This window comes from Scophthalmus maximus, chromosome 11 (assembly GCF_022379125.1).
Source record: "Scophthalmus maximus strain ysfricsl-2021 chromosome 11, ASM2237912v1, whole genome shotgun sequence".
NCBI lineage: Eukaryota > Metazoa > Chordata > Actinopteri > Pleuronectiformes > Scophthalmidae > Scophthalmus > Scophthalmus maximus.
In genome coordinates this window covers 15,050,095-15,063,787 of record NC_061525.1, presented here as the reverse complement: position 1 = coordinate 15,063,787, position 13,693 = coordinate 15,050,095, and the positions used below count along the sequence as shown (strand labels likewise).

Here is a 13,693-nt window from a genome sequence, read left to right as displayed (position 1 = left end):
TTGATTTTAATGTTTGTGAGTATTGATCACAAGGAATATATATGATATACAATACATGCATTGATTAACTACATTTGTCTTTTTTTATTCTTCCAATAGCTCCATTATTTGAAAATGAGAAAAGCACCCTTTCCTAATCACAACCAACAAGTAAGACCAGTTTTATGTCCTTGTTTGTTCAATATAGACAGTTTTTTCTGGTGATTGGGGATTTGTTAAGCATTGTGTTGTGAAAAAGAATGACATTCAGTGAAGACTATTGACACTGTGCAGCTCGTCAAACCCTTCACCAAGATGAAAAACCTTAAATACTGAAGCAACGGAGACGAACAAAGGTTTCAAAAGCAAAATCACCAACTTATCTCTGAGCATTAAACCGTCACCGAGGATTTGGTCTTTATGTAAATAAATTTGAATAACTATGTTATTATTGTCAGTGTGTGCAACATTCACAGTCTTGACATTATCAGTGACATTACTGCAAGTGCAGTTTCAAATAAATGCCTGGACTCTGCTCTTCTTGGGCTCCCCAGCAACACACCCGCCAAGTTTGAAGTCGGTCAGATGAAGTGGATATCAAAATAAATCGTCAGTCAGTCAGACAGTGATAACTGGATTCATTAGTACGATAATAGTAAAAAAAAATCCTGTTTTGGCAGAGAATGTTTTTTTTTAACTAAAACTAATTTATATGTTTATACAACTATTTGTTTATCGTGAAAATAAAGTTCAATGAAATGAAATTTGTTTTTTCTTTCCCTCACAGCGTTACATTCGTCTGACAGGGTTTGTCACTGGAGCAGTGTAGAATATGTATGAAGAGTTACTGAGGTCAAATTAACAATAGCACAGTGCATTAATATTACTGATGTATTAAAATCATTTGGTTTTTTTTAGATGGTTCAAGTGGAGCTAAGTTAAGTTTTACATGCCCAGCTCAGACAATAAAATGACATATTTCATTGGCTCATCATAGGTTTCGTATATAGAAAAAAAAGAGTCAAAAGTGCAATATTTGTCTTTGAAATGTTGTGAATTATTAATGGAAACTCAAAATTGTAGAACAGTGCTTCAGTAAATGTACATTATTTTTCTACAAAGTGAATTTGTGTAATAGTATTTTATTTTGAGCAAAAAAGAGCAACCAGGTAAAAAAAAAGAGATTGTTTCCAGTATTTGGATCTGCACATACATCACATTATCGAAAATGTCAAATGTTTAACCAGTGATGAAAACCTGAACCTCGCACCGTCTAATCTGATACTTCTTCACTTACGCAGCCTGCAGTTTTAATTTTAACCTCTTATTGAATATCTAAGTGTGGCTCCCCCACCTTTACTCCACCTGAGCTCTTTTCCCTGCACCACCTTCCTTGTGAATGAAATGACAGTGGACCTGTTGGTCCGCGGCCCTCAGGTTGGGAACCACCGCAGCGGGCTCGACCTGACTCCGTTCAGCAAAAAACTGTTTAGGTTTGGATGCACAGATAAATACAACTTGATTTGCAGCAAGTGGGATGAATTGAAGAAAAATTCTGATCACTACTTATTTTTTTCCAGCGAAAAAACTTAAAACAAGTTCCTATGTGGATGTAGTTTTACATCCTCGGTTCATGGCATCGATCCTCTCCAGAGTCGACGTGTACAGCCGAGGAGACGAGGGCTGCTCCTTCGTCCAATCAGCTGCCGTGTTCGTCCCGTCGTACGATGCTCTCGCGCGTTCTGGTCACGATGGCTCGTTTTCATCAGTTCCCAGCGCAGCGCGTCCGCGGCCGCTCCACGCCTCCGTCGGTGGGCGAGGAAGAAACGAGTGCACTGTGGAAGGAACTGCGCACTTTTCCTCGCGGGGCTCTCATGCCGACCGGTTGGAACACAGCGTCGCCCTGACGACGACGATGATGCCCGGCGCAGATGCTGCGGCACAAAGGAGCGGTGGGGCCCAGAGGACCGCGGTGCCGCGCGCCGTGGCGCTTTTGCAGTTGTTACGCAGCTGTCCAGCCTCCTCCTCCTCCTCCTCCTCCTCCTGTGATCCAACCATCGCCTCAGAGAACATGTCTCCCGGTGCCTGCCCGCAGCCCGCAGCGTTTGGACCAGCCCTGGAGGCCAGCACGCCCGGATCGGAGGACGTTTGGATAACGATTTCTTAAATTTTTGGCACTTAAAAACCATCCGTTTGAAGGTAAGCAGAGACACTTCTGTTGGTCTATTGTGCACAGTTATGGATGGAGCTGCGTCCTGGCAGCAGCTGCGTGGCTAATCCCTCTTTCTGTTGATTCCCCTGCTCATCAATACCTTATTTATAGCCCCCACATGACCTCGATACTCAACTTCCCCTCTGTGTCTGACACGAGCAGTGTGAGGAAGTGACATATGGTCAAACTACATTGGACTATTAATGTTGGTGGAGTAAACAAAAAAAGGTGTAATACTTCCCATCCCTCTGTCCGTCCAGACTCCAGCCATGGGTGATGAGAGCAGCGTGTCTCGGCAGATCGAGGGTGTGGAGAGGGGCACGGTGTTCCTCAGGCAGGAGCACCTCGCGTTGCTCCACGGCCTCCACCTGGAGATCCTCTCCCTGCAGAAGAGATGCTCAGGTGAAGGGAACCGGCTGCTGTTGTAACTGTCTGTGTGTGTGTGTGTGTGTGTGTGTGTGTGAGAGGAACTTTTGTGACCATGATGTCACAAACACCAGGGACATTATAAATGGTTAAAATCCTTCATATAGTAAAGTTCACCATTCACCTTTGACGATGAATTTGTTAATAATTAAGATGATTTCAGCTTTAAAAATAATTCACAATGAAGTGATTGCTTTCCACCGATCCTCTTATAAGTGTTGTTTTTTCTTCTTTAGCTGCTTTAGTTCTTTATTAATCAGCACGACCCCCTCCCCTTTGTTGACCGCCAACACTCAGACAAACATTAAGAGTTATAATCAAGGTTTTGATGGATCATTGTCAAGAAGACAGTTCCAGGCCCTTCTTTTAAGAAGTACTTTTCACTTGGTCCATCAAGCCTGCTCCCAGATATTCTCATGATTCTCTGATGATTACACCTTCTTTCTACTTCATGGCCAATACTTGAGTATAGTATAGTATAGTATTCATATTTTATAGTTTGTACATATCTTATTTTAAATTTCATGCCGTCCACTTTGCTAATGTAACAACCAAATGTCCCCATTGTGGGACTAATAAAGGAATATCCACTTATCTTATCTTGATCTTATACTAGATTTTAAGGCGTGGTGGTGGAGTTGCAGGGCCGGTGGGGGGTTACTCACAATCTTTAGTTGATGTCATGTTCAAACAGACCCCGTGTGCACTCAGTCTTCATTGCTCATGTCGGCTCCATCAGTCAAAGCCAGCCATTCACTACATGGTGATGTCATGCCACAATTCCTGTAGATTGCATCATTTCCTGTGAGGGGCTTAATGGATTTTTCATCCATATAATCAAGCAAGTGCACATGAAAACACACACACACACACACACACACACAAACACACAGAAGTACGACTATTACTATACTTGTTAGGGCATTTTATTTAATTTCATACCATTTAACATATTTTTGTCTCAGCAAAGTTAATACAAATGTATAAATACAAACACACTCACACGTATTTAATGTCAAACACAAATGAATCCTCAGAGAGACGCAAACAAACATGTCCGTCATGGTTTAGTTAATCCGTAGATTCCATAGTTTTATTAATCCATAATCCATATGAAGGAGATTGTGGTTAAACGTGTGTGTGTGTGTGTGTGTGTGTGTGTGTGTGTGTGTGTGTGTGTGTGTGTGTGTGTGTGTGTGTGTGTGTGTGTGTGTGTGTGTGTGTTTTGTGCTTTGACACATTGTTGATGATTGGAGCCAAAGTTGTTTATGTATTCAGTCAGCTTACGGGAAAACAAGACGCTGTGTGGCTATACCTTTAGTAAGACAATAATTTGCAATATAAAAAATGATTAAATCAATACAAGAGTCTCCAGAGAGATTCACATTCCATCCTCAGATCTCATAAACCAAAATAAAATCCTCTTCCTGCAGCAGCTGGAGTCATGAATCTGCTCAGCAGTTTCTATCTGCCTGTAACACAGACTTGTATTTCCACACTCCTCAGAGGTGAGGTTGCATAAGCAGGGACATTATTCCACCACATTCAGTAAAACACTCTCCTCTTTCTGCTGAGCATCATTAAAGCTTCTTATGATGCTTTCATGTCCGAGCGGAAAAACGTGTTTTTTAAAATTTATTTTAAGGCAAAGTGAGATCAAATGGCAACTGCAGATTTCCAGTATGCAAAGAAAATGAGACTCAAAATTGCAAGCTTTTGAAAATGTAGTTATGATCCCACCTGTAGGTATAACTCTCATTTTTGTTTTGTTTGTATAAATATCCTGCTTTTTGTTGTAGTCTTACGTCGATGTGGTGGAACTTGAAGATTAAACCAAATGTTGCTGATTTTAAGTTTTCGGGAGCAAACTAACTAGAACAGCCACAACAAATACACCTTTATTGGTAAACAAATTGTTCATATCCACAAATACTCATGTAGCTGAGAGTTTTGCTGGTGATACTTGTATAACGTGTAGTATAAACGTATGGATTGTATTTGGTCTTGAGATATAAAGTGATGAAGCGTCAGGGGGAAGCCTGCGAGGCCACACACACCGATGGCTTAATGCCGCGTGCAGGTGTGATGGGTGTTTGCTGCCAGCTCGCTAATGTGCAGCCTGGAAGGACACTGCAAGGTTGATCTGATGGTTCATATCATCTCTCGCCAGTGTGCTGTTGACCTCTGCTTTTGTTGTTGTTCTGAAATGCCTTAATCAGCATTAGGCCGTTTACCTTTATGTCTCCTTGAACAACAAACTAAATCAAAATTAGTTTTCCGTTTGCTGAAATGGGTCCTCTCTCTGTGTGCCATAGAAATCAATTATTTGAGGTTTGCCCTTCATGATATCTTTGACACATTCAAGGTTGAGCCACTCAACAAAAACCTCAAACGCTCGGTGAGGCAGCAGGAGATAAACCTGACCTACAAAGCCTTTCACGCACTGGATGCTGAAATGTGCTGATTGCCTCGTTTCCATTGTGCGACTGTTTTGTTTTTTTCTTCCAAGAAATATTTCTTATGATCGGCTCCCTGCTGTGAAATGAACTTCGCAAATGCTTCTGGCGGTTGTGAATGAGGATAACAGCTAGAAAATAAAAGTCTTGCATATTCCTCTAACCCCCATTCCTTTTCTTCTCTATAATCTTTCTTCCTCTCCTCTTCACCCCCTCTGTCTCTCTTTTCATGCCAGCTGCGTGTGTGTGTGTGTGCGTGTGTGTGTGTGTGTGTGTGTGTGTGTGTGTGTGTGTGTGCGTGTGCGTGTGCGTGTGTGCGTGTGACGCTGACTGCAGAGGGAAGGAGAAAGGGTGTGACAGAGAGATCAAGAGAAGAGAAGCTAGGAATAAACTACCACGTTCTGTTCTAGATCGATCTAGATTAACTAGTTCTAACTGAAGGGCTATATTCTCTTAATAAATATTAGACAAATCCTGTGATATTCACAATACTCAGTGCTGGAACCAAAAATCCCAACCTATTTATACACACTAATATTTAATATAATTGAGTTTTATTAAATATCCGTGTCTAAGGGTTTGTAGATTGGTACAGAGTAAAAAATTAGTGTTTTTCATAAACTCCTCATTTTGTCACGCTCGTGCACACACACACACACACACACACACACATATGAGTGTGTGCTGAGAGCTTAATGTCAAGACTTGCCTGCAGTCAGGCTTCTCTGAGTGACCATCGAGATGAGTGACACGTCCGTTTGATTTTCACAACCACCTCACAGACTCCTAATGTTTTCATTAAATGCAGCTCTGCTGACACAGCTCATTGGCAAGCATTTCCTCCTTTACTAGGTTTTTTGAGGTCCCTATTTGTCAGGTTTGCATTGCCCCTGTGAAGCAAATAGCAAAGCCAGTAGTTTTTAATTTAAGTGCGTATTGATTTCAGGGAGGAACGCTAACAATGCTAATAAGTCTTCCGGAAGTTACCGTAGGGAGAGTTTTTCTCCCGACTGCGACGAGTACTGTAACAGGACAACATTGGCCAAGTCTCTGGCACAAATTCTTTTGATGTGAAGTTTCAGATTCAGCTTCGTAAATTATGCATGAGCTCACTGATGTGCTGGAAACTGCATCGAGCATCTTTTATGTTAAACCTCCGCAGCAGCAGCCAAATGTCTGCATTCATCTCATGGATTTATTATAAGACCTCATAATGATTACGTAACGATATTATAGTATATCATAAGGTCTTAGAATACATCCCTGACACAGCTTTAGTAAGACGTTTCAGTGAATTGAGTTTTATATTTCTGTCTCTTTCCTGTGTTAATGTTTTTCTCTTGTGTTTTTCAGAGTTGACGAGTGAGTTGAAGGTGAAGCCTTCAGGCAGGAGCCAAATAGGTATGTTATTTTTTTTTTCTCATAAATGCTCACAGTTATCTGTTCTGAATTAATTCTCTGTCTGTGCCTGGTTGTATTTCTATCTCTTCGCCCCGAATCGACCATCTCTCTCTATGCCTGAATCCATCTCTGCCTCCCTCTGTCCTGCTCACCCTCCCATCCCCCCAGAGACAGATCGCTGTCAGCCATCCTCCTCCCTCTTTTCACCCCTGCCTCTCTCTCTCTCCCTCCCTCTCTCTCTCTCCACCAGCCGCAGGACGTCTCTGACAGACTGTACATAGACAAAATCCCCGGTGCATCTGTGTTTCCCTGTGTGTGTTTATTTGCTTTTTCCTCTCACATATGTGCACATGATGCTGTTTGAAAAGAATTGCTCACAGCTGAATGAGGGCAATGTGTTCGCTGTGAAGATATAAACACAGCGGCAAAGACAGAGTGCCTCAACATATTTGGATCCCAGCTGACAGTTGCATGTCCATCGGTGGTGTCGGGACGCAGGGATGCAGAGATGGGCATCATTTTGTCAAAGCGAATTAGAGGCAGAGTGTGTGTTTTTGTGCTTGTAGAGAGTTATGGAGGGGGAGGGGGGCAGTCGCGCTTGGCTGCATTACGCAGACATTAGACCCCCATCTTCTTTTCCAGGAGAGGTTATTCCCAGATCCATTAATATGACACGACCCTCTGTTCCTCTCCCACCCTGACAAATTGAACCATCCTCTTCTTTTCTTTTCCTGCTCTCGTTTTTCCACGGAGGTCCCGGTGGGAGTGTCTGCTTACATGCTTTGCTGAGGAGGAGGGAAACACAGAGTCAGGAAAATAGAGATGAAGAGTTGGAAGGAGGGAGGTAGAGAGGACAACGATGAAAAGAAAAAGGCAAGGTGGCAGGATGTGTTCAGCTGCAGACACAGAGGAGGAGAAAGAGGAAAATCACATAAGGTAGACTTTAGTTAGCATGTGAGCTCAACCTGGTTGTGGTGATGGGCGACAGAAAATCTGAGACTGATCGGTCCCCAGAGGATCCATTGTGGCAGACAGAGAGGACTGGGACAATATGGAAGGAAAGGGGATGGAGAAAAGGGAAGTCACAGATTGAAAAGGATGTCATGTATGGATAAACCAATGTTTGAAGCACCTCATTACATTTAAAGGAGAAATATTAGTTTTTTTTCATTTCATTTATTTTTTTTATCTTGCAGACCTTTTACATTGACAAAAAACCTACTGCATATAGCACATTAGAGGAAAGGGGAAACCTGAAAAAGCATAATATGTCTCATTTAAGCCTAACATGGATTCCAGGCTTTAAAGATTCACCTGCAGGACTAACCAAATCTCCCTCTGCCCTTTGGGACTCTCATACGCAGAAACCTTGCCCTACAGTATTTCTACGGGCAGAGGGATTAGTGTCGGCCCTCTGTGGATGTAATCTCCCTCGCCTCTGGCGAGTCCCAGCTCAGTCTGCCCTGAGTCAGGGCTTTTCATCCATTCCTCCCTCTCGTCTGGGGAATAAAAGAGGAATGAAAGAGCACAGCGAATGTATACAGAAGGAAAAAATACATATATATTCAGCAGTACACTGTTAAAAAAAAGACATGGAAGGTCTTGTGGAGAGAAGACCTCAAGCACTTTGTAGCCGTCTTGGGAATGATGTCTTATCAGTACTGGTTGGTGATATGATAGAACTGAATTGAAAAGACGAGCCAACGCGAAGGTTTGTAGGCTTGTCATTCAAGCAATTCTGATGATTGGTTGTTCAATTTGGCAAAAAATTCAAAATAATAATTGGTCGAGTTTCTCTTATGTAAGGATTTGTTTCTTTCCTCTGTTTTCCTTTTAACCCAAATATTTGTAGATTATTATTTATTTATGATGAATAAAAAAAAATCTTGTTTTTTCTGATCACATTTGTCTCTGACAAATTTTTCCTCATCAGACTTTAAGAGGAAACTAATGATTTATTTTTTTTAAATAAAAATTTAGTCCAATTTTTACTTTCTTATATATCTAAATCAACAGATCTGAAAATGTCTTGTTATGTAATGTGAATTACGTCTCATAAATGGTTTGTGTGCTGAGGAGCTGGTGGCCCAACAAACTGTGTGTATATATGCTGTGTCTGTTTTTCATGCGTATCCTGACTTTATTTTTGAGCGCACTGTGGAAAGAGCAATTTCATCTACTCTTTATGTTTCAACTTTTACATTTCTTCCCTTTGGCAGAGTCGCAGGAGGACGAGGAGCTCCTGGAGGCCCGCTGTCGCGACGTGGAGCACCGCCTGGCAGACCAGGAGTACACCTATGGAGAGCTTCGTGACGAGCTGGGTCACAAGGGGGCGCTGGTGGGAGCCCTCCGAGCTAACCTCAAAGAAAAGGAGCGTCATTTCCTGGAGGAGCTCAAACGCCGCAGCCACTGTTCGACAATCCTTAACACAGAGCTGCAGAAACAAACAGAGGCAGCGGCGTACCTCTCCTTCCAGCTGCATGCTGCGAGGCAGAAACTGCACCACCAGCGGATGCAGCAGAGGCAGGTACTCCTCTCCAGAGCCAACAGTCAGGGGGCCCAGTACGGTGCCGGGGAGAACTCTGTTTCTCCACATTTGCCGTCAGGAGCCTCCCCTTCCTCCCCTGTGGTCAAACCCAAGCGTAAGAACGCCAGGGCAGCTTCGAGGGCGGAGCGTGCCCGGGAATGTGTGCCCATGGAGAGAGTGATGGGCCCTGCAGAACCCACGGCCATGCCGGACCCTGCGCTCTTCCTTCACCCGCGAAGACACAGAGCTCGCTCCAGGCACACTGTGGCACAAAGACAGCCTCCGCTAGACCTGGAGAATGAGGATGAGGATGAGGAAGGAGGAGTCGAGGGCCCAGTGGAGCCCCAGGAGGAAGCTGCCAGACTGGTTTCTTCAGCTGCAGTGCCCCCTGCTGCTGAGGCGAAGGCAGATTAGCACCTACTGTGAACTGTGCTTTTTACTGCAGTGTGATCGCTGTATAATTATCTCATGTCAGACTGTTAACACTGTTGTTCTGCACCTTGACTACATTGATACTGAGACTGGTTTTAGCTATTGAATTATATTACTCTTACCATAGAAACTTTTTTTTAAATGGACTTTGATATAACCGTAATCAACAAAGCAAAAATCTGTGTCACTTTCAGTCATTCTCAAATTAAATTAGAATTATCTGTTTACACTGGTGCCACATGCTCTATATACTGTGGGGCCTTATTTCAAAGCAATCCCTTTTAGATTTACGGCGAGGGTGCATTTGACTAGGGTAGCAGCCATTCTGGGTGGACTACGAGCCCAGCTTTTTGGCTCAACCAACTGTGACATTTCAAGGCCAACCATAAATCTCTCCATGTGCCCAAATATTTGTGTGGCCTGCTGAAAATATCTGAAGTATCGGACTGTGTGAGTCCTCCATGTGATGATTTTAAGGAAGTATGTCTCTCTCACTTAGAAACAGTAACTTAGTTATTTTGCTTTTAGTTAACCTTGTTAAAAATCTATAACTACTTAACACCACTCTGTTACCTTATAAATCCAGTGTGATGGTCTTACATATTATACCTTATCTACAGAACGGACTTTCTGATTGGCCATAAGCCCGTACGACAGAAGACAATGCTACAGGAAACCCTACTCAACTGGCTGGACAACAGTATAAAAGGTAGCTGTAGCAACAATCAAACCTTTTCCACAACAGACATTTTGACATTAGCAGGAGACATACGTGTTCGTAATGACAGTAATGATGGCTTCATTCCACCGAGGTGTTTCAGCCATGTGCCAGGATGCACAATACCAGGACTCTGAACCTGCTGAACCAAATGGAATTTATGATGTTACCAGTGACACGTGTACTGTACAAGTGAAAATGCCTGAAAATATCTATTAGGTAATCACAGTTTCGGCAGACAAGGAACAAAAATTGGATCATGATTTAAGACCACGGCCGACCTCTATTTCTTTGGCAATCGTCCATAATATAACGAACTTAAAGGTTATGTCACTCTGCTCCACGTTATTTCCACAAACCTCTTTTTACTTTTATAATTACTCTTTTATCATTCCTCTTATTATTATTTATTTCAGAACACACGTTCATAACACAGGATGTTGTAATTATCTTCCAATTAAATTGCAACTGATAAGTGATTTATATGTCAGTTGTTAGCTGTTTCTTCGAGATGAAAACTAAATGTGCTTCTTTAATCAGTGCCTGTTGTGTGTGGATGATGGGTCAGTCAGCAGTAGTAGTGTTTCCCTCCTGGGCTAAGCAACACAGTATGTAGCCTGTATGTTTTAGTATAAGATACACACTGACGCAAAAGTGTGCAGCTATTCCTGCTTGGTATAAACAGGCCACATACAGGTTATAATCAGCTCTGACTCGCTGGACCATGCATTTTACACTGGTTTGTGTACTAAACACACACACACACACACACACAAATGACAACAACTTCAGTGTTTGAGGTCGAAATGGACACACAAGAACATGACTGTCGGTTGAGGTGTGTTGAGGTGTAATTAAGACTGGCCTGAGTGATGGTGTACTTGCAATGCGTTCCTTTTATTTTATACACAAATCCCCAAAGAAGCTGTAAAAGACACGAAGGCAGACTCAGTTGAAAGATATTTACGGAGTGTGTGACGACTCTCCTATGTTATAGAATCATCCACTCTCCTGTTATAAAATGATGTGCACATGCTGGCCCCTAGTGTAACAATTTGCAAATATCATCTTGTTGGGGGGGTTACATTTTAAATAACTACATTTAATGTATGACATACTGTCGATTTTATTGCTTACATGTATCAGTGCTGATTATTAATTGGCTGTTGTTCGATCAAAACCCCAATGTATTTACTGCCTTATTATGGAGGAGTTACGGATGTAAAAGTGCGGAAACAAAGAACATTTCTGGACTCAAGTATTTAGTCCTTTTATTTCAGCGACACTTTTATAAGATGCATTGCATTTAAAGGTTTACTGTATTTAATATGGCATTTCAGATATTTTTGATTCGGTTGATATTTGAGCCATGACCTAACTGAACATCAGTAACTGCAGTCGGCATCTCGGAAATGAACTTTCCTGTAAGAATGAATTTAATCGTGATTAGATGCTGGGAGGCTTTTTTTTCTCGCCTTCTCCAGCTACTAGTTAGAAATATAGGACGTTTTAGTAGCAAATGTTAAATAAAGCAATATATCAATATATTTATATATTATTAGTAGGTCACATCACCCGGATTAAGTACACTTGAGATGTTAAAATAGATTATATGATTGTTTACATTTGTATATTGTAACTGTTGAGCTCAGTATGTTTTGCTGAATATTTTTCTGAATTGTCAAAACGGATTGTTTTGATTTTAAAAGGTTCTGTTGGTTGTCACTGAATCTTCTATCACTATTAGTGATGTCACAGTTTATAGGAGGCATGTACAAGTAGTGGAATCAATAATGTGTTATACGTAAAGCAAATAGGCACATTTTATGCCACATGACTGGATGAAAAACTTTTCATTCACCTCTCAGCTTGTAAGCCATTAGCATAACTGTGTGCACTATTCTTCCGCAAGTTTGATGAGACTGTAGGGGACAAAAGGACAAAGCTGTAATTTTAAACTGGGGGTTTGTTTTTCCGGAACATAGACTGTTAGACTTCATCACTCCACTCGTCATCTATAAGAAAACGGCAGGTATATTATATCCATACGCCTTTCATACTCCATTTAACACAACATCATACCATAACTTCACATTTCAATATGCTTTGGGTATTACGTAAGAGCTTCCAAAAAAAATCAAAATACTGGCGACTGTGTGCACTCTGGCTGCAGTTTATGCAACTCTTAGATTGATGACTTGTTTATCTGCCTTTAGGGAAAATGCTAATGAGCCAAAGAGGCCCACTACTAAAATGAACATGAAGACGGATTGGTGTGATGCCTTAAGGAAGATGTTTTTTCACGAATATTTCAGCTAAATCTTCACCGCCTGATTGGTTTTTCTCTACTCTTCTGAGCATGTCTAACTTTCACTCAAACATAGCGAGAGTAGTTAATTTACTCACACCCACAGATAATGTCTTACATCTTTCTAAATGCCTATAAATAACCATAATCCTCGTAATAATTATGCTTACAAATGTCAGCAGCAGCCGCATCTGTCGTCCGTCAACCCCCTTTCCCGGTCTTATCCTGGTTGAGGTCAGAAAAGTTTATTTTGCATTTTACAGAAACATTTCAGAGGACTGTGTGTGGCACCATCAAGCATCTTGTTTGACATGTTATGTGGGCTCTAGCAATAATGCTGTGTGGTACCCGGCGTGAGAAGCAGAGAGGTGCTGCTCTGGCTCTGAGCATAAGCTACTGACTGGTTACCGCATATACTGTGTTAGCTTCCTATAGTGGTCTACCTGATCGGAATAAAATGAAGGATTGTCTAGTCTGCTGTCTGCTTGTTATTGAAACACGTTTACAGATGATTAAATAACTAATGTTTTCACAGAAATATAGAATTGGATAAGTTATCTTACTTGCGCTAAGATGAATACAGGAAACCTTCAGCATGTAATACAACAAAAAATGAGATCTGTCCACACACTATCCTGTATATCAATAGTTATTGAGTGAATTTAGTTAATAATAGAATATAATTTGAGCCAGTTAGATATAGCATCTAAAACTTACCACTGCATAATAAGTGCTTTGGCTCCCTCTACAATATTAGACCATATGAAATATTCAGACCGGCCTTATATCCTCAGTATTTCTGTAAGAGGAGCTTCCGTCTCCCGTAAGACTTAAAAACAATGTTTCCTGTTGCTTAAAAAAATATTTATAGCATTAGGAAAAGTTTCAAGCCCAAACGTTGTAAGGCAAGAGACGCATGGATTGTTCTCTACTTTCGGGCTTGAAACATTTTCCTTCATATTATTGTTGGGAAAAAATTCAAAGGGACAATGTCTGATCAGGTGCAAGTGTCCACATTGTGGTCGGTGGGCAGTTGTATACAGGCCACTGCTGTGAGTTGGAACTCTTCAGTTTGGGTTGGGTGTTTAAAAAGCCAATGTAACCCACAGGGGTTAATGGCATCTGGGTCAAACTGCCAAAGGTCAATCCTGGAAAAAATGCTTTATATGTGTACAGAGAACAGAAACAGTGGATGTGGTTCTGTGACCTTCCACTCAGGGTTTTTTTTCTCTCT

The 13,693-nt window shown here is 41.6% G+C and overlaps 1 protein-coding gene across 1 annotated transcript; it reads left to right on the top strand.

The window, feature by feature from the left end:
- The first annotated feature begins 96 nt into the window (after positions 1-96).
- On the top strand, positions 97-12,934 carry ccdc92ba (coiled-coil domain containing 92Ba). Its single transcript, XM_047335698.1, has 4 exons — positions 97-2,178; positions 2,452-2,593; positions 6,427-6,474; positions 8,694-12,934. The coding sequence occupies exons 2-4, from the start codon at positions 2,461-2,463 to the stop codon at positions 9,413-9,415; spliced, it is 903 nt and encodes a 300-aa protein (XP_047191654.1). The 5' UTR covers positions 97-2,178; positions 2,452-2,460; the 3' UTR covers positions 9,416-12,934.
- The last annotated feature ends 759 nt before the right edge of the window (positions 12,935-13,693 follow it).

Coding starts and splice junctions, on each gene's coding strand:
- ccdc92ba (XM_047335698.1), top strand. CDS start 2,461: ATGGGTGATGAGAGCAGCGTGTCTCGGCAGATCGAGGGTGTGGAGAGG. Junction 2,594..6,426: donor CCTGCAGAAGAGATGCTCAG/GTGAAGGGAACC, acceptor TGTGTTTTTCAG/AGTTGACGAGTGAGTTGAAG. Junction 6,475..8,693: donor TTCAGGCAGGAGCCAAATAG/GTATGTTATTTT, acceptor TCCCTTTGGCAG/AGTCGCAGGAGGACGAGGAG.